Genomic DNA, 26,174 nt, shown 5'->3' with positions numbered 1-26,174 from the left:
GGTCTTCGGGCCCTCCCTCCCCATCCCTAACCTCAAGTCCTCCAAGCAGCCCTGCCTGGAGGGCCTCGTTCCTGCCATCGTACGCATGGGGAAGCTGGCGTTGGAGACAGGAGACTTGCCAGTAGATGGTGTTGCCATCTTGGTCAGACCTTGCTCGTACACCCCAGGTCCTGTCTGGTGGGAAAAACTTACAGGCTTCATGACCTTCGGCAAGTCCTCCAATTTCTCCAAGCCTTAGTTTCTTGACCTGTAAAATGGTGATACTCTCTTTTAGATTTAGCGTGGGTTCCAGTGTCTTGGGACTGTGTCATGAGAGCTTTGGGGAGAGTAAAATGAAATAAATGAAACTTTAAATTCCAAAGGAGTCAAGCACGTGGTGTAGTTCCCCACATGTACCTGGCGTGAGCGGTGTTTCCCCGGCCTCTCCATGCGCTGGGCTTTGCACCTACCCTGCTGCTATCACGGGACCAGGTTGAGGTAGCAGCGTCCAAGGGCATGGTGGGGAGGATGGAGAGGGGGGAGTCCCGAGGCCACGGACTTCTGGAGCTTGGCCTCACAGGGGACCCTCTGACCCCGAAAGTGCCAGAGACAGGATGGGCGCCAAGCTCTCTGTGGTGGGACCCTGATGAGGGGGAGTCCCCAGTCCTGGCACTCAAGCCATCAGTGCAGGTCCTCACCCCCCACTCCCCAGGGTCAGCTTGGCGGGCCTGCAGCCGTCCCTGGTACAGGCGGCCCGGGGCCAGTTGGTGCGGCTCTTCTGCCAAGATGACACCTCCCTGGAGCCCCACGCCAGGTGGCAGAAAGACGGGCAGCCCATCTCCTCTGACAGGTGTGTGTGTGGCAGCTGACCCCCCCACACCCGCCAGCGGCAGCCCCCTGATGTTCCCTGGGATGGGAGGGTGCAAGCAGGGCTACAGTCCCCTCTGGGAGGAGTGTGCTGGGGCCTGAGGTGGGCTGGGCGTATTGTCCTCAGGAGCCCACAGCTCAGGCCCCCTCCTCCTCACTCAGGCACAAGCCGCAGCCCGACGGCTCCTTGGTCATCAGTCCCCTACGGGCAGAGGATGCTGGCATCTACAGCTGTGGCAGCAGCAGGCCAGGCCGTGACTCTCAGAAGATCCAGCTCCGTGTCACAGAGGTGGGAGGCCCTGGCTGGGAGGGCCTGAGCCAGCGGGCTCCTACACTGGAGGGGCCCTTCCTGCTGGCAGGGACCTGTGCTCCAGTCAGGCCGAGGTGGAGGTCTTGCCCCTGGTGGTGCTCATTTTTCCACGTGTCCCTGGCCAACGTCATGGCCCCCCCTTCCTTCCACCACATTCTCCCCACAGCTCACCCCTTCTCCTGGCCTCATGACAGGGGGTGATGTGGCCGTGCTGTCTGAGGCTGTGCCAAGGCACTTCCCTCAGACCAGGTTCCCAGCCCAGGGCCACAGTCCTCGGGACTCCAGCCTAGTGGGGGACAGAGGGAGCCTATGGGCATCCTCCTTGCAGCCTCGGCCCACCACCAGGTAACAGCACAGCAGTGCCGTCCTGCTCTCAGCCTGCCCCATTGGACGGCCAGGGGTGATGGGGGTCTCCGTGGCAAAGGAGGGGAGGGTGGGTGGGTCACAGGGCTCTGCCCGGTGAGGACGAGGGAGACGTGGCTCCCTGAGCACGGCCTCTTAGGAGGAAGGGGAGCCCTCTGCCCCTCCCTGAACAGTTGAGGGTGGTCTGAGGCCCAGGACACAGGCTGAGGGAAGGAAGCACTAGGAGACAGAGGGCCTGCGAGGGCCTGGAAGGAAGTTTATAGAGGGGTTGCAGAGGGCTGGAGGGCCCAAGTCGAGGACCGAGTAGCAGAGGTAGAGGGCAGGGAGGTGACCGTCAAGATTCTGGTGCAGTGGGGGCAGATGGTGGGGAAGGCAGGGAAGCCGGAGGTGGCTTTTAGACTGCTCCAGGTCATTGTTGGTGGTGTTCTGACCAGAACAAAGCCGCTCTTTTAGGAAGCTCAATCTGGCAGGAGAGAAGAAGGCCGGGGGGGCAGGGGGGCTTGTGTAGATGGCTGTGGGGTGCTCGCTCTGCAGGCTGCTTCTGGACAGGAACCAGCCTGGGGTAGTGGACGCCCAACCAGGCCAGCGGATCCGGTTGACCTGCCGTGCTGAGGGCTTCCCACCCCCAGCCATCGAGTGGCAGAGAGACGGGCAGCCCCTCTCTTCCCCCAGGTTTGTGTTCAGCTCCTCTCTTAGCCCTCCTGTCCCACCCCCAGCCCCTGACCCTGTGCAGGCCTGGGGGAGGGAGCTGCCAGGTGACCCCTCTGGTCAGGCCTGCAGGACTCCAGGAGCAGTAGTGCTCCTTGAGCAAACCACCATTTGGGTCAGTATGGTTAGTGGACAGAGGCGATGGGCCACATTGAGGTGGGGGCTTCTTTTATCCCCGTTTCACACACAGGAGCTTAACGCCACACAGCTCCTAAGTGGCAGAACCGAGATTTGAGCCTACGGAGTGAGTATAGCAAGAATTAGAAACCCACACCAGAATTATTTTGTATCTGGAAACTTGAAATGATTTTTTTATTGTCAGGCTTAAAAGTCAGGCAGCTCCGAATAAACGCGAGTGCCAGCAGCTGGAGGGCCTCAAGGCCTCCGCTCAGATGGCCCTTTGCTCAGACCCCACGGAACAGTAGGGGCCACTCAGCCCCTCCCCAGGCAAAGGAAGACCCTGCCAGCCCCCTGGGATGGAGCCACCTGACTGTTCTTTGTCCCTAGACACCAGCTGCAGCCCGATGGCTCTCTGGTCATCAGCCATGTTGCTGTGGAAGACAGTGGCTTCTACGCCTGTGTTGCTTTCAGTGGGCAGGACCGAGACCAGAGATGGGTCCAGCTCAGAGTTCTGGGTAAGGTGGCGGTCCTGAGAAGGGTGAGTGGGGCTAGTGACCTCTGAGGTCAGGTGGCACAGGTGGGGCAGGACTGACGAGTGGCCAACAGTGCTTCCTTCCTTGGGCCTACTAGGGGAGCTGACCATCACAGAGCTGCCCTCTACTGTGATGGTGCCAGAGGGTGACACGGCCAGGCTGCTGTGTGTAGTGGCAGGAGAAAGTGTAAACATCAGATGGTCCAGGTAAGGCTCTACTGCACACAGGCCTGACCCTCAGGCCCTCACACCCGAAGCTGTACAGGCCAGAGAGGTGGCCCACCTCTCTGCAGGGATATTGCGGTTCCCGCCCTTCATTCTTCAACTCCTGCCTCCAGCAGAGGGGGCGGCAGCACCCTCTTCCCGACACGATGAGGCCCCACAGGACTGCTCTCTCTTGGTTGGGCTACACCAGGGTTTCTCAGTCTCGGCACTATTGATATTTCAGACTGGATAATTTTTTTTTAAAAGATTTTATTTATTTATTCGACAGGATAGAGACAGCCAGCGAGAGAGGGAACACAAGCAGGGGGAGTGGGAGAGGAAGAAGCAGGCTCATAGCGGAGGAGCCTGATTTGGGGCTCGATCCCATAACGCTGGGATCACGCCCTGAGCCGAAGGCAGACGCTTAACCGCTGTGCCACTCAGGCGCCCCAGACTGGATAATTTTTTTTAAGATTTTATTTGAGAGCGAGCGAGCAAGGACACAAGTGGGGGGGGGGGCAGAGGGAGAGGGAGCAGCAGGCTCCCCGCTAAGCAGGAACCCAATGAGGGGCTCAATCTCAGGACCCTGGGATCATGACCTGAGCCAAAGGCAGACGCTTAACTGACTGAGCCCCCAGGCGCCCCGACTGGATGACTCTTGATTGTTGGGGCTCGTCCTGCGTGCTGTAGGATGTTCAGCATGCAGGCCGTCTACCCACTAGATGCCAGGAGGACTCCCTCTCAAGTCACGACAATTGACAAAGTCTAGAGACGTCTCTTAATGTCCCCTGGGTGGCATAATCTGCCTGTGGGGTTGAGAACCACGGGGCTATACTCAGCTTTGGGGACTTCAGTGGTCTTTTACCCCAGATCAGTTGCTCTTTTATTCATTCTTTCAGCAAACATTTCTTTGCCCCCTTCCTCCTGACTGTATGTCAGGAATAGCCTAGGCTCCGGGGATCGTGGTGTCATCTGAGCCCCCCAGATACTCCCAGACAGGAGATGACCCAGTGTCCCCTGAGCTCCAGAGGTTTGCCCTCAGTGCCATCTGTGCACAGAGGACTGAGGCTGCCTCCTCTCTGGGGGAATCAAGGAAGGGGTGGCCACACACGTGACTTTGGCTGGGCCTTGAAGACTGAGGAGGGGAAGGCTGTTCTTGACCAAGCCTCAAAGGTGAGTGTTGCAGATGACGTCAGGATGGGAAGGGGCCTGCGCGCAGTAGGGAGGGTGGCCAGGAGCCTCTGTAGGCTTCTGAGCGGCTGTGCTCCATGCAGACCTGCCCTGGTCAGGTCCGGCCTTCGATGATTCTACCAGGCCTGTATATTCAACGTGGCCTCTCCCTGATCTTTCTAGCAGTAAACATGTTCAGGCCTCCCCTCTTCAAAGCAAGACGAAAGATACCCTTCTCTGACCCTGCATGTCCCTGTAGACTCTGGCCTCATCTGGAGTCTCCCCTTTGTGCACAGCTGTTCATGGTGGTTGTCTCCACCTGCTGACCTCCCTACTCACAGCAGCTCACGTCCACCCCCACTCCAGGGATATTGCCCTGTTCCCAAATCTTTTGGACAAATATCAATCCCCACATGACCTGCAGTGTTCTTCCGCTGACCTCTTGCGCCTCCGACATGCTCCCTCCCCTTGGTTCCAGGAAACTGCTGTCCTCTGGTGTTCTTCCTCTTTTTGCTGGCTGCTGCTGCTGTTTTTCTGGCTGGCTCATCTTCTCACACCAATCCTTCAGAGGCTGGGGCACCTCAGGGGCTGTCCGTGGTCCTGGGGTCTAACTTCACCTTGGGTAACCTTGTTGGCATGTGGTTTCCAGGCTCATCCAGTGCTGATACACTGTCTGGATCTAGACATCAAATCCAACGCCCCCTGGTATCTCAGGACACCCAAAATGCAAAATGGTGGAGGGGCACCACTATTACCCAATAACCCAAGCCCGGAGCCTCTGTCATCCTTCATTTCTTTGCCCCCACCTCGCACATCTGAACTTCACCCATGTGTGCATGTCTGCCGTGGCCACTTTCCTGCTGTCTGCTTTCAGGCTTGTCCTTGCCCCAGTTGGCGAGCCTTTCCAAGGGCCGAAACTTGGTCAGTCTTGCTTAGCCCTCCCCCTGCACCCCCCCTAGGGTCCAGGCCAAACTCCTGTCTAGGCTGTGTCCACTTCCCTCCCTCCTCTGACTTCCTCAGGGAAGGCACCCCTAAACGCCTGTACCCCAGCCCCATGCCCTCAAGGCAGGGAGCGCTATGTCCCTCACCTAGCACAGGGCCTGGCACCTCATGACTGCTTGAAAGACCTTCGTTGATGAAAAGCGAGAGCAGGGTTCCTTTGTGGCTCAGGAGGCAAATTCATACTAACTTAGATCAGTGTGCTCAGTCAGGGTGAGTTGACTTCACTTTTATTTTGCTCTGAGAATGCTGTTTCTGACACCCTGACCCATCTCTTTCTTGAGGGTCATCTGTCCACAATGATTACCTCCTCCCTTTGTCTCCTGGGCCCTGGCCAGCTCTCCCAGTGTCTTCTCCCCTCCAGGAATGGGCTGCCGGTGCGGGCTGACGGGCACCGTGTCCACCAGTCCCCGGATGGCACACTGCTGATCCACAAGCTGCAGGCCAGAGACGAGGGCTCCTACACATGCAGCGCCTACCGCGGAAGCCAGGCCGTGAGCCGCAGCACCGAGGTGAAGGTGATCGCGCCGGGTAAGAGGCCGACACCAGGGACATGCTTGTCCCGAGAGCTGGCTTTGTGCTGCCCAAGGCGGGGGAGGGCACGCTCTGCGGTCTGGGGCGCTCTTGCCCGAGTCCTGGCTCACGTTGCCAGTTCCTGGTAGCAACACCTGTGGCAAGGGACTCAACCTTCCCGAGCCTCCCTCCTCACATGTGCAGCGGGCGGCACCACGGCTGAGGGAGCTGTGCTGTGGGTGAAGGAGATGGTGCCGATGATGGGCATCTGGTAACAGCTAATAGGTGATATCAAATATCATTTGGACTTACTGACTTTGAGAAATAGGATTGACCTGAATTTCACTATAATACTCAAGGCAGACCGTTACATGTGTCCATTCTAATCAGGGTGGCAAAAAAATGGTGCTGTGATTGAAAAGTGCCTTTAGGACTCTGGACCATATAGCCCAGGAAGGAAAGGGCAGGGTTGGTATCACCCGTCTTACAAGTGAGACAGATACCCGGAGACCTTATGTGACCTTCCCACGAGTCACACAGCAAATCAGGGGCTAAGCGGGACTAGAGCCTAGTCCTCATATTTAATATTGTTTTCCTTAAATGATAATACTCGTAACTGGGCAGAATTTTACTTGCATCATTCTGTAGTTTGATATCTTAGCTTTATGTTCTCCAGCTCTTGCTCAGAGTTATGTATCAGTGGACCCAAGGACTCTGTTGTAAAACAGTTTCATAGCATTAAGACAGAAATGCTGCTAGAGCTGTTACATGACACAGTGCTGGGACACAATTAGATGCAATCCAGTTTGAGAGCTGTTACGATGGGAAAATCAGTGCATCTCAGCATTGCTAAGATAGACTGTGGTTTAATGTTGGATTCACAAGAGCTCTATAGTCAAGCCAGAGGGCAAGGGGGACAGGAAGGTCCTTGGTCTGGGGTCACTGACTGACCAGCAGGGCAGTGCCTCGGGCCGAACTGCCGGTTCTCATGAGGCCTGAAGCAGACTTTTCAGGAGCCCTCTCCTGTGCTGTCTGCCTGGATGCTCACAGTGGTCAGGGCCGCAGCACTGCACCAGGAGAGCTGCTATACCCAGGGGTACTGGGCCTGCTGCCTCCTGCCTGCTACGCTGCACGTGGGAAGTGGCCAGCGCTGGAGGCTGAAGGTCTGTGGTAGGAATGTTGCTTAGTGAATCAGACTGACATGTAGGCTTCCAGTTTCTGAGCTCCTTAGGACAGCCACTGGGACTTGACTTGAGTCCCCAAGACCCAGCTCAGTGTGATGTGAGCTGGGTGATGTGCTTGGCTTGATGACTGAGTGCAGGTGTGCAGGAAGCATGACTTTCGCAAAAGCGCTAACCCTCGGGCGCCATTTTTCACCTCCGCCCTGCCCAGGAGATTGATCTCTTGTCTACATACCAACCAAACTTAGGAGACTTGAGACAAACCAGAATGCAGATTTGTGTGAGAAAGAGAGCTGTCAGAGGACATGTTCATGTTTGTGGCTCATTGTAGACACATCTACATGGGAAGCCAAATTATAATCAGAAACCTGTTTGATGGCAAAGTCTGGTGGGGCTCCTGCTGATGTGTGGTCGCACGCCGAAATGTCTGACATGACCTGCCCCCTGGACAGGACACCTTTCTCCTGCCCTCTGCTGGATAAGTGTTGCTCACCTCCTGTTTTGTGGGCACCTTTCCTGACTAGAAGCTGTCTTTCCCCTATTTCATTTTGTTGATTATGCTTTTTGTGGGGTCTCACTGCTTGAGGCTGCCTCGCTGCCTGATTCGTGGTCTGATGGCAAACTGAAATTAGTATTAATGTCAGGGTAGCGGGCCTTGAGCTAGTCCTGCTCTGGTGTAAAGGACATGCTTCTGTTGAGGACTTGCCAACCTTCTTGCCTAAAAGACCGGGGTGAGAAACAGAAAAATACTGTAGAGATAAAACATAGGGGCTCACTCACTTTTCTGAATGAGACGGAATGAGGCTATGAAGCAAAATATGGTGAAGCACTCAAATTTTAGCCATGGTCACTGTGTGCCCAAGGTGCAGTTCCCATCTCCAGTTCACGTGAGGAGGCACAGGCAGAGCGCTGAAGTAACTGGGCCAAAGTCACCTGGCTGGCGCCGGCTCCAGCGCTGACATGCTTAACCACCATGCTGGGCACCTAACCTCTGGGCCCTTGACAGGCCCCGGGGCTGCCACTGCTGAGAGAAAGTCCATATCAAAGTTATTGATTTTTTTTAAAACAATATGCATAAATGGTATTTATATAAATGTAGGTACAACTGACCCCTGAGCCAGCGATGAGGGGTCCCCACCCTCTGTGCAAAAATCCACACAGAACTTTGACTCCCCCAAAACTTTACTAATGGCCTGTTGACCAAAGCCCTACTGATAAGTTAGCACATGTTTTATATGTATTATATACTGTATTCTTACAGTAAAGTAAGCTAGACAAAACGTTAAGAAAATCCTAAGGAAAATACAGGTACAGTACCGTACAATATTTAGTGAAAATTCAAACCCCTGTTTAAGGATCAGCTGTAGTTAGTACTCTCATTATACTGCTATTTCACACCTGTACAGAATCAGGTACTAAGACTACTCAGGTATAATCTTTTTGTTGTATTTTGGGAGGAAGCAGGGGGAGAGGAGATGAAGATGAGCCCCACGAGGTCTGACTTTAGGGAAGGTGCTATTCAGGCCTAAGCCCAGCTGAGTCAGAAGAGCCCTCTCCGGAAAGAAAAGGAAAGTTAACTAGATGAGGCCACTTCAGCCCTAAGATGAAGCAGTGGAATAAAACACCCACAGGGATTTTTTTTTTTTTTAATCTCCGTGCCCACTGTGGGGCTCAAACTGCCGACCCCGAGATCAAGAGTCACTCGCTCTACAGACCCAGCCAGCCAGGCGCCCCTCTCACAGTGATTGTTAAGTTACTGAAGCTCCTAGCACATTCAGAGGGGGCAGCAGCCAGCATTTTGTGCTTAGTGCAGTGTTAGGCTGTTCTCCTAGTTACCTTGCCTCATGCGCGCTTGCTCTCTCGGGGGGAAGTGGGAAAACTGGGAAGATGGGCAACGAAGTGACTGAGATAAACGGGCTACTGACGGCACAAACCTTTTGCGGTTAGAGGAAATCAGCAGTGAGAGAAAAAGAGAGGACAGCTCTAGCCCAACTCAAAATTTTACTTAGGGCTGATCCCCCCACCCTCCCTTCCCAATCCAGGGGCTAAGGCAATTGTCATTCAGCTCCTCAGGTCACAACAGCAAGGGTAGGGAGTTAATTTCAAGAGCTGTGTCACCCTGGGTCATGAATGCCTGAGAGTCTGCGCTGGGCTGAGGCTGCGGGACCACTGCATGCCCAGAGGGGGCCCACGGGGGGTGGGGGAGGGGACGCACACAGGTGTTAAAGGCGTCCGACTACAGGGCAACTGCACTTTTTGGAAATCTGGCAGTTCTGCTGCTTTCCTCTTAAGGCAAAGAAAGGGTCGGTGGGACTTTTCCGCCTCCACAGTGTCTTCACCCCTTTGTCTCTCCTGTTGTCTCCGCAGCACTGCCCACCCAGCCCAGGGACCTGAGCAGGGAGTGTGTGGACCGGCCAGAGCTGGCCAACTGCGATCTGATCCTGCAGGCCCAGCTGTGCGGCAATGAGTATTATGCCAGCTTTTGCTGTGCTAGCTGCTCCCGCTTCCAGCCTCCCGCGCAGCCTGTCTGGCAGCAGCGATGAAGGCGTGCTGCAGCCCCGGTCCTGAACAACTCTAGGGCTGTGGTCTCCGGCTGGCAAAGGGCTCTACCCTTCAGAGAAGGGTCCTTGCAGCCCGGCCCCCCGCCGTGTTGCGCCGCAGCAGAAGCTGGCACCCACCTCCCTCTCCGGCACCGCAGGCAGCGGTCAAGAGGAATCTGCTTGGATAAGGACACCCTTTATGGCTTCCCTCTAGCATTTTCTGTTATACAGGATCAATTCACTGGGTTCTAAAGTAAGGTATCAGGGTTCTCAATTCATTTAAAGCTGGGTGGGGAGCTGTGTAATAATGGTTTCAAAGTTAACATGTATCTCACACGGCGCACACTAATTCCTACCGTGTCAGGCAATTTTTCTTTGCTAGAACTCCCATCGCATCTAGGGTCAAACGATGCTCCACTGCTCTAGTCCACCTCACCCTTCCAGGCAGTATGGCAATCAGCTCCAACCTGTACGTACAGTTAACGGCATGTTTGTGAAAGCTCTTGCCAAAGTCAAATACGACACGTAAGGCTCAGGAGAGGGATGTGGGATGAAGGAGCAGCAGCGGATGATGAGAACACGACAGAACTGGGGGAGCTCCTTCCTTTCTTTCTCTCCTCAGGAAGCCAGTGCCCGAAGCCCTCCTCCTGAGGCCGACATGCAGAGCCTGCTTGTGAGGGTCCCCTCACTCCTGTATCAAGCTGACAGACCTCCTATGTGCAGTGACCAGCTGGGAGCCTCTCCTCCCCAAGCAGGAATCTGTGAGGCAGAACCAGACTATTAAAAATAAGCATCAGCACAATAGGGGAGCAAAGAAGGGGAAGGCAATATATTAACAACGAAGTGGTTTCAGAAATGGTTTGAGTTGGAAGAAGTCCCTCTCCATCTCTCAGAACCTCCAGTTCCTCGCTGCTAAATGAGAGCCTGGATTCAATGAGCTTCCAGGGCCCTTTCCACTTTAACCTTCTATACATCCTCCAGAGGACTGGCTGGACCTAAGTGATTGACAGGTTATTCTGGGACATAGGAAAGATAGGCCTTACAGGGAAAGCTGACTTATTTCCAACACACGGGCTGGAAAGGAGACAAACTGCATCAGGGATGAGTGATACTTTGTGGTCTACCTCTCATTCAACACAGGAAACATGGGTTAAGGGCAGAGGTATTTTTTTCTTCCCACTTAAAAAAATACAGAAGAGGACCCCCTTCCATTTACCATGGTTTTGCTGGTTTTGCTATACAAATTGGAAACTAAGGGCTACTTTCTTGGACTCCCCACTTCTCCCCAATTGGCAACACATTCAGAAGGTAAGTTAGCTAGCTCTTCTCAGAACTAGTCACAGAGTAGTGGGCTAAGGTTAGAGGAAAGAGTAACACTCAAGCTAGACCAGTGGTTCTCAACCTCTTCCATATTGGGAACTTAAAAAAAAAAAAAACCACCAACCTGGGTGTTCACCCCCCCCTCCGCCTTTGATTTAACTGTCTTGTAGTATGGACCAGCGTGAGGATTTTAAAAGCTCCCCAGGTGATTCTAGTATGTATCCAAGGCTGAGACTCATCACTCCAACAGGGCCTTTCAGAAGGTGAATCTTGTTCCGGTGTATTTTCTGATTACTAGGCTGGGGGGTGGAGGGTGGGGCTGAGAGTCTGTACCTCTACTCAGCTCCTAGGTGCAGTCCATGCTCCTGGTCCAGACCACACTTGGAGCAGCAAGAATCTGACATCAGAGAGATGCTTAGGATCAACCAAAGCCTAAAGTATAAACACAAAAGTGAATTTTAAGAATATACTAGTCCTGATGGGCAAAATAGATGAAGGGGATTAATCCAGAGGTACAATCTTCCAGTTATATGTCATGGAGACGGAAAGTCTACCACAGGGCATACAGTCAATAATATTGTAATAACATGTATGGTGACCACACTTATTGTGCTGAGCACCACGTAATGTACAGAACTGCTGGATCAATATGCTGGACACCTGAAACTAACACTGTACGCCAATTATACTTCAATAAAAAATAGTAGTCCCAACAAAAGATTATCTAGCCACCAAATCAGAGTTCTGTAGCAGCAGCAGAATGGAGCAAGAACAGACCAAAAAGAACTAACAAACAGTGAACACATTTGCTAATAAAGAAAAGGGGAAAGACCAGCCCTTCATGGGCAAAAGCTTCTACCACGAACATTTATTTTTGTTAAAGCAGATTATAAATTCTCATCAGTACAAATATATATAACTTACATTTGATTGTAAGGCCAACGTTCAAAAGTAAAAATGAGATGGGATCTCACGTTGTTACCAGAGGTCAAGAGGCCACAACTGGCAACGGGATGTTCTGCTCACCACAAGTACGGGGGCGGACGCACACACGGCTAATAAAACTAGAATCTCCATCCCCACAAAACTTGTGGGGACAAAACCTAAAGGACAAAACAAAACCCACCAAGACCCACATGACAAACCAACACAGTAACCTGCGTTCCCGTAGATGGATGTGATTACGTCATTGTCACCTTAGTGTTAAGTAGAGGATTAACATAAATTGCAGCAGTATATAAAAGAAAATACATATTCTCTATAGTGTATTTAGATTGATTCCATTAAAATAATGACATTAGAATTTCATCACAGGTTTAAAACCAGGACAATACTGCTCTTTCATTTTCTTTAAAACTACAACCTAGTGACTGTATTGGTCATATGCATGATTGTTGCTGCAATGTGCTACTTACAATGAACGATACCAAATAAGCTAGGGATCCCATCTGCAACTCCCAACCTTTCCTCTCTCCACTTCAACAGGCATCACTGATAAATCAATCTTATGTACAATTTCTTACAGCTAACCCTTTTACCTTTGGCAAGATTACTTACAACTCATACAACTTTTTTAATATTGAGAACTATTTAAAATATTCTAAATGCATAAAAATAAAGATTTTGGCTTTTTTTGGATATATATTTATATTTATTCTTAAAGTGGAAGCTCAACTTTACTCCTAAAATATAGCTCTGTTGGGCAGCTGCTGCTGTGCCCTCCTGGGAATTCTGGCGGCACAGCCTGCCTCTCGTCCCCAGCCCAAGCACAGGCCACCATGTTCTTGATCTCTAAGACAGGCCAGTACTGAGAGGCGGCAGGTGAATGGCCTGAAAAACAAAGGGAGATTGTTTTGCTTCCCGTTGTGTTTTATATTCCAGTAAATGTGCTTTGAATACAGATTCCTGTTCAGATACTTCTGCCTCTCTGTTGCCAGAGATTTGTAAGGGGCTGAGGGAGGAGGAGGGGAACAGAGGGCAACATTTCTTTGACTTCTTTAGCCTAACTGCAAGACAACTCTTCTCTAGGAATGTTTTTTCCATTTTTTTCAAAATCACCTCTCCTAGCACTCTCTGTCTGGACATGCTCCTTGGGACCTTTGGGATTAGTGAAAAGTATACTGATTGGGAACACAAAGTTCCCTTTGCTCCTTTGACCTCTGCCCCTGCCCTTGCCTAAGTACGGACAAAATACATAAGCCATAGAGACTGCTTAAAGTTCAATTTCAAACGTCTTCTGTAAGTCACTGGAGAAAGGATTGGTGGGAGAGGGGTTAGTACGCTGCTTGGACTTGCTTTCTAATGCAGCCCACTGGGCTTCAAAAGGATCTACTGGGCAGGTGCCTGCAGGAACCTCTGTGTGCTTATCCCCTGAGGCCAACCTGCCATCGTCTACACCATTGAAAGCTGCAGAACCGTTGAGGTGCTGAGCAGGTGGCTTAAAGAAGGGACTGGCAGTAGTACTGCTTGTCTCATACTGAGGGAATGTCTGCTGCTTGACCAGGCTGGGAGACTGATGGGGGTGGGCGGCTTGCGGGTGGCCTGCAGTGCCAAACACGTTGGCTACCATCTGGGAGGGAGTGATGCCCACCACAGGCACATTAGGGGCTGGATAGGGCATCCCATTGGCCACAGGATAGGACTGGGCAGGGACAAAGGCTGGCTGCAGGGGTGGGACCACACCCACTGGCACGGGCTGAGAGGCGAGGAATGCATTCCCTTGGAAAGGCGGCGCTGGCTGGGTCATGGCAGTGGGTGGAGGCGGCTGGAGAACTGGCTGCAGAGGAGCAGCTGAGGCCTGGGGCTGCTGAGCCCGGACGCTCTTGGACACCTCTTCTAACCAGCGGTCAGCCTCAGAGGGAGTGCGTCTGTGACCAGCCTGGAAGAGACCTGGAGATGCAGCACCAGAAGATTGACCCCACTCGGTCCCTGGGAATGAACAAGATGGAGAGAGACAAAAGAATCAATCTTTTGGGGCTTCCTTCCTGCCTGATAACCTTGGTTACCTGAATGATCCTAACATGTGGAACAAGTACTCCGATGGGATACTTTGCAGTTCTGGCCGGTGGGAGAAAAGTCTCTATTACCAGCCGACGAAGTGTTGTTTTAGGACAACAGGAACCTGTCAGACCATGCTGCTGTCTCGGCCACACTGAGAAGCTGTCTAGATAGGGCTCGACTGCATGGAACGAAGGCAACTGGCTAGCATCAGAAACCAGCTTGCACATGCCCTAAAGAGCCCAAGGTGATTCACCTTCTGCTTTAACAGAATAGAAAGAAAATAACCAGTGACTTTGTGCTGTACCTCGTGGCCCCTGTCTCACTTCAAGACACATGTTATCCTTCAGGTGAACTGCCTTCATTACTATTTAAAATTTGTTCTGATTTTACAGTTAACAAATGTTCACTGTAGGAAAACTGGAAAGTACAGAAAAGCAAAAATGAAGTATTTTTGGCAGCCCTTCCTGTAGGCCTGCCACGGGCATGTCTACACATCTCCAAATTCAGTGGTCGACTCAAGGCAGGGCCCAGGAATCTGTATTTTATGAAAGCTCTAGGGGGTGGCTCTGTTTCATAGTCCTAAGAACTATCGAGTCTCATCTCTTGAATTCCTCTCCTTAACCATCTTTTCCTAATAGTAGTGTTTTTCCAGGGGGGAGCATACTGTTCCTGAAAGGATTCCTCCCTGGTTCCCACTCAGGTAAATAGCTGATTGCTGAACCGGCATCACTCATCTGATCCCAGAATCCTCACCACCATCCATGGCCACCTTACCCGAATGTGTGGCTGCAATTCCCTTGTTAGCAGCATCAGGGGCATGGGCCCAAGGGTTGGTTTCACGCACAGGCATTGCTACGGGTGCTAGAGCAGTATGGGCTGGCTTAGCAGCAAGCACATGGAAGGCTGAGTCAGTGCCATTAGCTACAATGGGAGCAGACAACATCGATGGAGTTAATTCATGCAGGGTGGACGGGTGACCCCCTGGAGCTGGGTCGGTCAGGCCAATGTGCGATACTGGTGGAACAGATAAGACAGAAAAGATGGTGTTGGGATAACCATGCCATCTTGCAATGGATACACAAACCTTTTGGCAAAGAGGGAATTAGAGGTTGTAATTAAAACAGCTATACTGATAAAAATGTCAAATGACTGTTCTAGGAAAATATGTGTAGAGGGGGAGAGGGAATGAAACCTAGAAAAACAATTCCCAATTAAGTTGAACAGAGCTGCTTTGTCTTACAAGCAGCAAAAATCTATTCTAGATACAGCTTAGCCTTTGGCATAATGATGTAGATAAAGCATTTCCTTCTCCTACCACTTTTCCAAAGGATCAAATTATGCCAACAATAACAATGGGTTAAATATAATGATCCCTTATTATCATTAATAATACTTCATTAATAGTACTTCACTGTGCATCATCCTATTTAATTCTCTCAAAAACTCCGTAAGGCTGGTATACTCATACTATAAATGAGAAATCAAACTTGGTATAGGTTTTCATTTGCTTAATAAATGTGTAATTCACTACAGAATTTCATCTCTCTTTTTTGAAGATTCTTCCCCTCAGTAATGTTCATACTATCTCAAAGTAATACTATTCTTTCCTCTCTCTTTTTTAAAATCTCTTAACCCTGCTCCTTTACTCCAGACATCTATTTCATCAGTTTCTGTTCCTGAGCCCAGCTCTCTATCATATTTAGTATGCAGCAGACAAGCAGGCAGCTTCCCCTGCCCTACGTTTGAATCATTCCCTCTTTAAGACTAGGCAACCATGCTTATGGCATTGGTACTATTTACCCCAGGGCTCGTCTAAAAGACCAGCTCACCCATAGACTGGGAGCCCCTTAAAGCAGGGAAAGGACTATGTTCTAGTCAGTTTTGTACATCTCATTATAAATAGGTACAGAGGCAGCAGAACGTAACAGGTATGATATTCAGAAAGACCTGGGTTTAAATCCTGGCTGTGCAATTTGGGTAATTTACTCAATCTCTCTGAGCCTCATTTTCCTTAACTGTAATGCTTACCTCAAAGGGTTGTTGTGGGGATTAAATGAGATGAGAAAATGCATGAGTCCTTTCCAAGGTGTGGCAGGCACTGTGCTAATAAGTGTTCAATAAATTGTGCCTATTATTGGTATTGTAAATATGTGTCAGATGAAATGAAAAGCCATTTGGTGCACATGATTATAATGGATTTGTTGTTGTTGTTGTTATTAAAAAGAGACTCTCTGAAGGAAAGCATATAGTAGCTTCCTCTGAAAGGAACGGGGTACTGTCTCCACAGCAAAACTTCTGAGCTCTTTCTCAAAAGAAATGAAGAAATGGTGTTTATAAGAGTTCAAATTCTACAAGTCTGTAATTTAAATTATATATAGACTCTCAACTATTAACTCGGCATCTATGAAAACAACTTTTAGTATCTCCTCAATGCCTTTACAAAGGCAAATTTTAGGACACTTGTTATAGTAGATGAAATGAACTAAAGAGCCAAAAGAAATGCCTTTTTTCTTTATGAGCCTCTTGTGACAGGGTGGAGACTAGGTGAGTCCAGGCTTCTCAGCCTCGACACTACTGACAATCTGGGCCAGATAATCTGTCGTGGTGAGGGCAGCTATTGCGTGCACTGAAGGACGTTTTGGAGCACCCCGAGGCTCTATGCAGATGACAGGAGCAACCACCCCCCAGGCTGTTACACCCAAAAATGTCACCAATGAATGCCAAATGTTCCCCCAAGGGGGCAAAATTGCACTGGATTGAGAACCACTCTGCTAAAGAAAGCATACACTGGAACCAACTCTGAGGACTGCTGCTTCTAGAGAACTAGCTGGATACTCTGACACTTAACAGTTAAGTGGCAAATAAAGCCGTGGGTTGGGGACTACAAAAGCTCCTAACAGAATGGGAGCAAAGATGACAGGTACGTGCAAAATGATGAATGCAGACACTCTAGGACCCAGGAGTGGGGACAGAGCACAAAGACATTGTGGAACAGGCGAATTAACGAATCTGAGACATTATCAGACAGGGAAATTAATGGGTCTGACCAGCTCCTGGGAAGCTCAGGATGCCAACCTAGAGTCAGTGAGCCTGTGCCATAAGTACAAGCTCCAAAGAGAACAACTGAACGGGTCAAGAGGGCACCAACCTTGAAAGGCAGGAGACTGCGGTGCTATCACTGTCACTGGTTTGGTCATTGGGGCAGATGAGAAGGGATCCTCGGAGGGTGTGCTGAAGGCATTGGTGATCTGTGAGCACAGGGAGCTGATACTCTCTGCCTCTCCTTCTACTTCTGGCACTGCAAGGCAAATAGAAAATGGCTCCAGACAGAAAAACTGAATAATCCTGAAATATAACAGTATGACACAAGGTGGCATTTTATAATGCACCCTTATTTGTGAAAGGAAAAGTCTCCACTGTCAAGTGGGTCTATAAAAGCAGCTTCAAAAAATTGATATAAAATGTCAACAATTCATGTACTAAGGACTATCTTCCTCCCTGCCAATCCCCAGATTTATTTCCTTTCCTATGTGAAACTACCGAGAACTTGGTGTTCTGTTTTTGTGCCAGTTAGCTGGATCTTTCTGGAAGACAACTGCAACCTGTTTGTTTTCCAACTAGTTCCCAAGGTCTAAGTACAGTTCTGGAGCCACTTAGTAACTCCATCAGGAAATGGGTTAAAATGAGGCGTACCAGTGCAGCTCTTTTGCTCTGTAAGAAGCTATGACAATGTCATCACTCGTTTTTTCCCAAAGTAGCAAAGTATGGGGCCCCTGGGTGGCTCAGCTGGTTAAGCATCCAACTCTTGGTTTTGGCTCAGGTCATGATCTCAGGGTTATGAGACTGAGCCTGCGTCAGGCTCCGTGCTGGGCGTGCAGCCTGCTTAAGATTCTCACTCTCCCTCTCTCTCTGCCCCTTCTCCCACTTCCCCCCCGCCAAATCTAAAAAAATACAAAAACAAAAAACACCAAAGTATTAAGTATATGAACTGTGATAACATGAAAAAGCAAACTGAGGTCTAGGACCCCAGAGGTTTTGTTCTTAATGTTGATGCTGGGATACTTCTGGGGAAGCTGAAAATGTGTGCGCTGAACCTTTGTTTTGCTCAGCTATGAATAGTTTTTGTTTCCCATCTGCTCCAGAGGGAGACTGAAGACAAGGTCCTGAAAGCATCTGGAATTTCCCCAAACAGGAGCTGAGAGCTGGAAAGACAGTTGGTAATCATCTAGTCCATCTAGTCCAATTGTTGTGTAGGTCTAGTCTCATCCGTCAAAAAAAAACCTCTCTGGACTTTTATATACCATCAGTGGGAGTGTCTTAGTGAAACACAGCTTCCTCATATCCTGTTATGGCACTGGCTCGACATGTCTCAGAGCAAAGTAAAATAGAGCCCAACAAAAGCACTGACCAGATCTGACACTTTAGCTCCGGATCTTATGATGAGGACAGAGCTACCAGGGCTGGCTCAGCCGTACAGGGGCCACACAAAGGCCTGTGTGGCAGTTCTGAAAGGTAATGAATATGTGTGAGCAAGCCCACTGTCTCTGATGAACAACAGATTTTCGAGTTAAACAGGAAACCCGTTTAGAGTTTCCTCTGTATGGAGCCAACGAGCCACAAGGACAATGAGCACTTATCCATTTCTTCTGGTACATCTGACAGTAATGCTATTTGAATAGATGTGTTTCCAAAGCCTTTTAAATTAATTCTCTGTTGGGTCCCAAATGGTAGAATAAGAACAGAAACTTGAGACCCTTGATGTTTGGAAGCAGGCTGGCTGAGAGGCAGTGTACTTCCATCAGGACAAACCGCAAACCTTGTAGCTCAGTCTACGAATTCCCATCGTGGCTCTGTTACCTATTTGTTGAAGAGAGATGAACAATTCACGTCCCCCTCCACGAACCTTAGTTTTCTCCCAGTGGGTAGTAACACAAGATATACATAACCATCAACCGGCCTCAGAGAGAGGGGGTGGCTAGTTCGATGGGATTAGCGTCTCCACCGGAAGTGACGATAATGCTTCAGTGCTAGAGCACCAGAGAGTCCGGGGGATGCTGTATTACCTGCATTCTTTATGGGGAAATCAGTCTTCCTCTGCATAGTGGAAGGCAACTCGTTGATGCGCAGGGATAGCTGGCGTTTAAAGGGTGACATCTTCTGGCTAAGAGCAGGAAATCCTCGGAAAGAGCCTTGGCGAGCAAGTTGTTCAATGGGCGCATGCCGGCGTGGGATGGCATGAGGATTGTTCGTCTCCAGAGAGGCAGCGGCATCCGAAGTGGGAGAGGTGGGAGAGGACGGGGATGGGGCAGCACTGCCAGGGGCCACTGATGAACCAACAACTGTCTTATCTGTTTCAGCTCAAGAAAGTCAAGAGAAAGAGGACCTTAGCAGTCTTCAAGTAATTCCAGCTTATACAGCCGAGGAACTCAAAACCCTCCTAGTTCCTTTTACCCATGTCCTTCCCGGCGTTTCTTAAAGGACAGGTTAGAAGCAGGGCTCAGATCTCCTACATTTCAGACAGATAAAAGGTTTAATATCCTACTACATGTCATGGCATATCTACTAAGACACAAATATTAGATCTTTGATTCTCTTGCAGTGATGCATAACTTAAGACTTGAAGACACTGACCAAGATTTAAAAAAAAACCCCAGCACCTACGAACTCCTAATGTGACGTCCTTTCAAGAACGATGATTCATAGTTCTCAATGTTTGTTCACTTGGTTTTTGGGGGAGAGACGACTTTGGGAGTGCCAGAGTCAAAAAGGTTCAAGCAAGTATAAGTTAGATTAGATGTTAAAGAATGTCATAAATCAGTCTTTAAATCACAAACAATGTGCATTTGTGGCTCATCAGAATAAAAGCATACAGAGGTAAAATTTTAAATTGGATTACACCTAAATACAAAACTATTTCCCTGTGAGCACCCGCTGAGTCCCATTCTGACTGTGGTAAATCTCTGCCTCCGCTCACCATCCTCTAGATGTTACAGGACTCAAACACCTTGGCAGTCGCTATGTGTAACAAAGAGCATTTTTGGGTGGTATTACAGAATATGCTTCCAGTCTGAAAAATCACTGAAGCACACTAAATAATAGCTATACATATTAAATTTTCTGATAAAAATAGCATTTTTAAAAATTCTTTGGTATCTGGCACAAATGTTTAAAAGAAATTTTTAAAAATCATAAGAATTTAGTTTCAAATAAAATATGTATCTTTTTTTGGCTTAAGAATTAGAGTTGTAAAAAAAAAAGCACGGAAAAAAATAAAAAAAAAGAATTAGAGTTGTTTGGGTCAGTAGTAGATTAACAGTGTTCTCTAAAATGGCTGGTTTAGAACTGAAAGGATATAGTAAAAAATGAGCAAGATTTTATTAATGTATATTTAAACTGAACTGTTTAATTCCAAAACATTCCTTGTTGGTTTCAACTCCAGCTGTACACAAGAATGCGAAGCATTTTCCCTAAGCCCTATCACGTACTTCTCCAATACACTCAAACCCGACTTTGGACGACAGACTCCTGAGTAACTTGAATGGCTGCACAGGCATTTCTGCTATGCTGCCATGTGTACCTGCAAAAAATTCACACTCTGCAAAATCACACACTAAAGTTAACAGGACTATGGGAACAAGATGGGTTAGCCTCTCAAAATCTATGGACTTTTCTCACTGAAGCACTAAACACAGCCATCATCTAATAAAAAGGGCACTGCTGTGAAATCTCTGCCTGCATTTGTACCCAGCATCACTATCAGTGGGCCCTCTGCAGCCTAAACCTGGAACTTGTACTTCTTCCTTCAAGATGTAGGTCCTTGCTAGCATTTGCTTCTCAGAGAGATCAGATGCATCAGAATCAGAAGTCCATTCCAGGATGCAGATCTCCCCAACTTTGTTTTTAAACATGGGAGGTAACAGAAGGTTTAAAAAACTTTTTTAGATTTACAGTACCAATGACTACGAATTAGCTCAAACCACAAATAAGTCTGTTTTTACACAAGGCAAAATGTTGGGAACTCCAGCTTAAAATTATAATTTAATAGATCACTCCGGCTAAAATTAAATGAATAAATTATCTTAAGTAATGCTTATGATACTTCCTTGTAGTGGGCACTGTGCTTTTGCGAGCAGCCCCCCCGACACCTCCTTATCAGTCAGGCTCCCTCAGTGCAGCTTCTTCAAATGCATTCTCAGCCTCCTCCCCAAGATAGCTTCTGGTAATGCAAACAGTAAACAACTTGGAAGCCACCAAACAAGCCATTCTAAAGGAAAGGCCTTTGTTTAGGTTTTCAGGTTTGTTTTGAAGGTCTTCATGTATCGCTAAGAGTTCTCTCTGACTGTGAGAAAGCTTACTGCTGTGAGCTTCCACATATTAACCTGCAGGGAAAAACAGCTCAAGTAAACGCAAGTTGTAGCAGAACCGACTGTACCTTTCTTGGCATCTTGGATTTGTTTCATAATCTCCTCTCTTTCTGCTTGCTCGGTGGCTGTTGTGACACGGAATGATCCTTCTCTTGTAAAAGTGGTCCGACTGGCATCAAAAGTAGCAGTCACTCCACATTCCTTCTCCCGCTTCTGCTTCCGTTCTAAACAGGCTGCAAAAGCACAGCCTACTGCATGACTCAATCTTTCACCCTGTACATAACAGAAGGTTTAAAAAACTTTTTCAGAGTTACAGTACCAACAACTATAAATTAGCCTGGACCACAAATAAGTCTGTTTTTTACACATGGCAAAATGTTGGAAACTCCAGCCTAAAAATTGTAATTTAATAATATGGCAAATTAAATGAATAAATTATCTTAGGTAATGCTTATGATACTTTACTGTAGTGGGCACTGGGTTTTTGTGAGCAGCCGCTGAGACCTCCTTACCAGTCAGGCTCCCTCTGTCACTGATGTTAGCTCCGGCCATCAGCTCAGGAGACAACACTCAAGGTCTGAAGCCCTAAGTCTTGACACAAATCCTGCATTTGTCATTTAGGGGAACAGTGGTAATATGTACCAAGCATTTCTAAGAAACTACTAGAAAGGCAAGGCAAGTTTCAGGAGCCTAAATAGACTGTCACCATATCTAGGAACAAAAGATGCAAACTTAAAACTTTGGATAAACTAAATACAACTCCAGAGATGACTGGGGAAATATGAAAAGGAAAGCTTAGCTTTCTCAGTCTCCCCTTTCCAAATGCTCCCCTCCCCAAGCACCCTTCCCCATTCTAGCCCCCCATCACTTTGATGCTTTCTCCCTTACTTTGCCTATCTTCTCGCTCTCTCTTACTCCAACTCTCCCTCCCAACCACACACAGGCAATAGTTAAAGCAGGTTTTCATCCATACTCCCTACTTATAAAGGAATTAAACAGATAAAATTGATTTGTGTGTGGGAGGAAAAAAGAACTTATATAAACTAAATATTGTTTTAAAGATATACTGGATAACCTACAGTAAAATTTAATAAACTCAATGGATTATTTTTATCAGGGCTATCTGTATTTTAAACCATACCCCTAATTGTGGAATAAAAAAATTACAGATAATACAGTAACTGCTGGCATCACTAATAGTGAGAAGAGATATTTGAGAACAGGGAGTCCTTTGTGGAATTTTCAAAATCACACCATGTAGGCAGCTACTCCTACATATGGTTCTGAGCATGTAACTTCCCTGAATTTTATATGCCAATATCAGATACCATAGGAAATTATGAAATGCCTTTTGTCAGACGAATATAAACTGTAAGATTCACAAAACTGCTTATTAAAAATGGACAGTTATTTTTTATTCATCCACATGAGTTTCCATCTAACTTCTTAGGAGGATGATATAAGGGTAGGGCAGTGAAGCATGAAATAGGAGGGAGTACAAATGCAGAACCTGTCTGCATTTGAACAGCTCTGTTACAAGAACAGAGTTAGAAGCTTATTATTTCTCCTAGGCCTAGGGCAGAAGTTCTTGAAGACAGACCCACCCCAAGCCCCATCTGGCACCCAATGAATTTAGAAAAACTCTGAGGGTGGGGCCTAACAAACTATTTTCATTTTATTTTTATTTTTTAAAGATTTTATCTGTCAGAGAGAGAGAGACTGAGCATACAAGCAGGGGGAGCAGCAGGCAGAGGGAGAACCAGGCTCCCAGTAGAGCAAGGAGCCCAGTGTGACCCTCAATCCCAGAACCCGGGGATCCTGACCCAAGCCGAAGACAAACGCTTAAATGACTGAGCCACCCAGGAATCCCAGCTGACAAACTGTTTTAACAAGCCCTCCAGTGATTCTGATATAGGATGACCACTGGCCAAGGAGATTCAAAGAGCCTGAAGGACCAGGATTTGACAATAAAACAGTGTTTTAATTAATGTAAGGGAACTTTTTGGATTTTGTTTAGTGATAACAAATTACACTGCTTTATGACTTACTTAAGGTCTGAGAGACAGAAGAAGAAAGTAGTTTATTTACTTCAACTAGTTCTCAAAGCACTGTGTCAAACCAAGGAGGAACAGCTTTGAAAATATTAGCCATCATTTTTAGGGCCATGACTGTGTGCCAGACCCTATACTAAGAGTTCTTTTACTAATTATCTAATTTAGTCTTCATAACTGTTATCTCCATTTTATAGAAGTGGAAAGTAAGGCCTAAAGAATGTTAAGTAACTTGCCCCGAATCTCACAGTTACTAAGAACCAGAACCAGGCCTGAAACCCAGATCTGAGTCAGAGCCTGGACTCTTTTAACAGTTTAAACCACTGTCTCCAAAAGCTTTTTTTTTTTTTTTTTAATTTTTTAAAGATTTTATTTATTTATCTGAGAGAAAGAGAGAGAGAGAGAAAGAGAGAGCACGAGCAGGGGGAGGGGAGAGAGGGAGAAGTGGACTTCCCACTGAGCAGGGAGCCTGATGCAGTGCTCCATCCCAGAACCCTGAGATCATGACCTGAGCAGAAGTCAGATGCTTAACCAACTGAGCCACCCAGGAGCCCCTCTCCAAGAGCTTTGAAAAACATTTTGGTAAATTTTAGAGTATGGCCACCACTTGCCTTTCAGATAAACCCTGGCAAGAATTTATTGAGTTGTAGCCTTCAGGAATGGCTATACTGCCTTACTCTGTCTGGACTTTAAAAAACTCAATAATTATAATTATACACTCAATGCTCTACTATAGTTAAGATCATCATCATCCAAGAGACTTGTCTTTTATGTCAGAATTCTGGGTAATTTACATGAAAGACGATAGGTTAATTCTTCTTCTTTTTTTTTTTTTTTAAAGATTTTATTTATTTGAGAGAGAGAGCATGGTGGGGGCGGGGGGGGGCAGAGAGGGAGAGGGAAAGAAGCAGACTCCCTGATGAGCAGGAAGACCAACACAGGGCTATCATGACCTAAGCCAAAGGCAGACACTTAACGGACTGAGCCACCTAGGCATTCCTAATTTTTCCCTATTTTTAAACAAAAGCAAAAATTTCTACTATGCAGCAATTTCTGGCATAGTTCATTGTACCATAATTTAGTCTTTTTTTTTTCTATTTATTTTTCTTTTCTTCTTTCTTTTCCTTCCTTTTTTTTTTAAGTAATCTCTACCCCCAACATGGGGCTTGAACTCATGACCCTGAAATCAAGAGTCACATGTGCCACAGACTGAGCCAGCAAGGCATCCCAGTATTTCTATTTCTTTATTAACTGAAAATATATCCCAACTCAGTTCATTTGTAGAATTCCTTTGGCAATAAATGTATAAGCACCTTTTAATGCCAATGTCTTTTTTTTTTTTTTTTTTAAGATTTTTAAAAATTTGAGACAGAGAAAGTGACAGAAAGAGAGAGAGAGAACATGAGCGGGGTGAGGGGCAGAGGGAGCAACAGACTTCCTGCTGAGCAGGGAGCCTGATTCAGGGCTCAATCCTAGGATTCTGGGATCATGACCAGAGCCAAAGGCAGATGCCCAACCGACTGAACCACCTAGGTGCCCCTAATGCCAATATCTTCTACCCAAATGTATTAGCAAACAAATACATGTAAGAATCTTGAAAAGAGTTTTTTAAAAATTATGTTCAGTTAGCCAGCATATAGTACATCATTAGTTTTTGTTGTAGTGTTCAACGATTCATTAGTTGCGTATAACACCCAGTGCTCATCACATGCGCCCTCCTTAATACCCATTACCCTAGTTATTTTTTTAAACATTTTAAAAAGATTTTATTTATTTTATTTATATTTATAAAAAATAATATTTTTATTATTTAAACATTTTTTTAAAGATTTTATTTATTTATTCGACAGAGACAGCCAGCGAGAGAGGGAACACAAGCCGGGGGAGTGGGAGAGGAAGAAGCAGGCTCTCAGCGGAGGAGCCCGATGCGGGGCTCGATCCCAGGAATCCGGGATCACACACTGATGCGAAGGCAGACGCTTAACAACTGAGACACCCAGGTGCGCCCCCCCCATTACCCTAGCTCTAATAATGAAAAGTTCCAAGTAAAGGTTAGCCGCCACCATCACCAGAGCACTTTTACTTTCCTTTAATGACCTTGGATCTTGGCTAATCGTGTGACCTCTGTGAGCTGCAAAGTCACACCAAGAGTGCGAACTACCTAAATAAAAGGAATGAAAGCAGGCTAGTTTAGGCACTTCCAAGTGCTTTAAGAACAGGTACTTACAAAAAAAACGTAGTGGAAATTGCTTGGCTGAGCCAACCCAGGGTGAGTTTAGCTAGCTGAGGCTAGTCATGATGGAATCTACACTGTTGGACTCACCGTGTCCTTGACAGCCATGAAGCAATGACAGATCCAGCGCCGAGTGGTGCCGTCACGGCATATGTAAGAGAAGGCTCTATCAAAGTTCCTATCTGGGGCACAGAAAGAAACTTTTTCTATTGTCTGGTCAACTATGAGGTCCTAGAAAAAGGGAAACACAAAGGAATAGAGGATTTACCAGGTTATTCAAGCTTCTCAGAATAAACACAGGATGTTCATTTCACAATACAGAGTCTCTAAAATTAATGCATCGAGACTATGAAATAGTGAGATCTGAGGTCAGCAGTCTGAATACTAAGAATGTGATGTAGAAGAGATCCCGAGAGGCACTTTGCCCAGATGCTTCTCTCACTTCATCTCCACGTTCTAAACATACGCTTGCTGATTTTAGTTTTATCATAGTACATTCCATGTACAATTTGATAATATATGTAAACTAATATATTTCATCCAATTCCCATATAACTTATATTAACTTAGTGATCATTTGAGTATGATTTTCTTTATTTACTTGCTAAATGGCATTGTATCTACACAGCATAAACATTACACAAAATGTTTTTGAAAATCTTGAGGTTCTTTATGTGATACTCCCACAGCCCAGAATCCCTAGATGCTGAGATGGGGCTG

General features: G+C 47.4%; 2 protein-coding genes across 12 annotated transcripts in view; one reads left to right on the top strand and one right to left on the bottom strand.

Annotated features, from left to right (window-relative positions):
* PAPLN (papilin, proteoglycan like sulfated glycoprotein) overlaps positions 1 to 9,835 on the top strand; it is a 29,198-nt gene extending 19,363 nt beyond the window's left edge. The window contains exons 19-26 of the mRNA XM_040641257.1: positions 692 to 829; positions 1,009 to 1,135; positions 1,323 to 1,501; positions 2,054 to 2,191; positions 2,735 to 2,862; positions 2,978 to 3,086; positions 5,617 to 5,783; positions 9,314 to 9,835. Coding sequence (XP_040497191.1) covers positions 692 to 829; positions 1,009 to 1,135; positions 1,323 to 1,501; positions 2,054 to 2,191; positions 2,735 to 2,862; positions 2,978 to 3,086; positions 5,617 to 5,783; positions 9,314 to 9,489 — 1,162 coding nt within the window. The 3' untranslated portion in view covers positions 9,490 to 9,835. The remainder of the gene's footprint in view (positions 1 to 691; positions 830 to 1,008; positions 1,136 to 1,322; positions 1,502 to 2,053; positions 2,192 to 2,734; positions 2,863 to 2,977; positions 3,087 to 5,616; positions 5,784 to 9,313) is intronic.
* Positions 9,836 to 11,659: 1,824 nt separating this feature from the next.
* Positions 11,660 to 26,174, bottom strand: part of NUMB (NUMB endocytic adaptor protein) — a 184,291-nt gene continuing 169,776 nt past the window's right edge. For 6 of the 11 annotated variants that reach the window (XM_040641678.1, XM_040641680.1, XM_040641679.1 and 3 more), the window contains 6 exons: positions 25,545 to 25,685; positions 21,239 to 21,443; positions 18,870 to 19,163; positions 16,955 to 17,104; positions 14,581 to 14,820; positions 11,660 to 13,734 (listed from right to left, as the gene is read on the bottom strand). In XM_040641678.1, the coding sequence (XP_040497612.1) occupies positions 13,019 to 13,734; positions 14,581 to 14,820; positions 16,955 to 17,104; positions 18,870 to 19,163; positions 21,239 to 21,443; positions 25,545 to 25,685 (1,746 nt within the window). In that variant the 3' untranslated portion in view covers positions 11,660 to 13,018. The remainder of the gene's footprint in view (positions 13,735 to 14,580; positions 14,821 to 16,954; positions 17,105 to 18,869; positions 19,164 to 21,238; positions 21,444 to 25,544; positions 25,686 to 26,174) is intronic. The other 5 variants (XM_008699974.2, XM_008699987.2, XM_040641686.1 and 2 more) reach the window with 3 other exon arrangements.

Source organism: Ursus maritimus, unplaced genomic scaffold, assembly GCF_017311325.1.
Source record: "Ursus maritimus isolate PB19 unplaced genomic scaffold, ASM1731132v1 scaffold_25, whole genome shotgun sequence".
In the NCBI taxonomy this organism is placed as follows: Eukaryota; Metazoa; Chordata; class Mammalia; order Carnivora; family Ursidae; genus Ursus; species Ursus maritimus.
The sequence above is the reverse complement of the archived record's forward strand: the minus strand, read 5'-3'. Positions and strand labels throughout refer to the sequence as shown.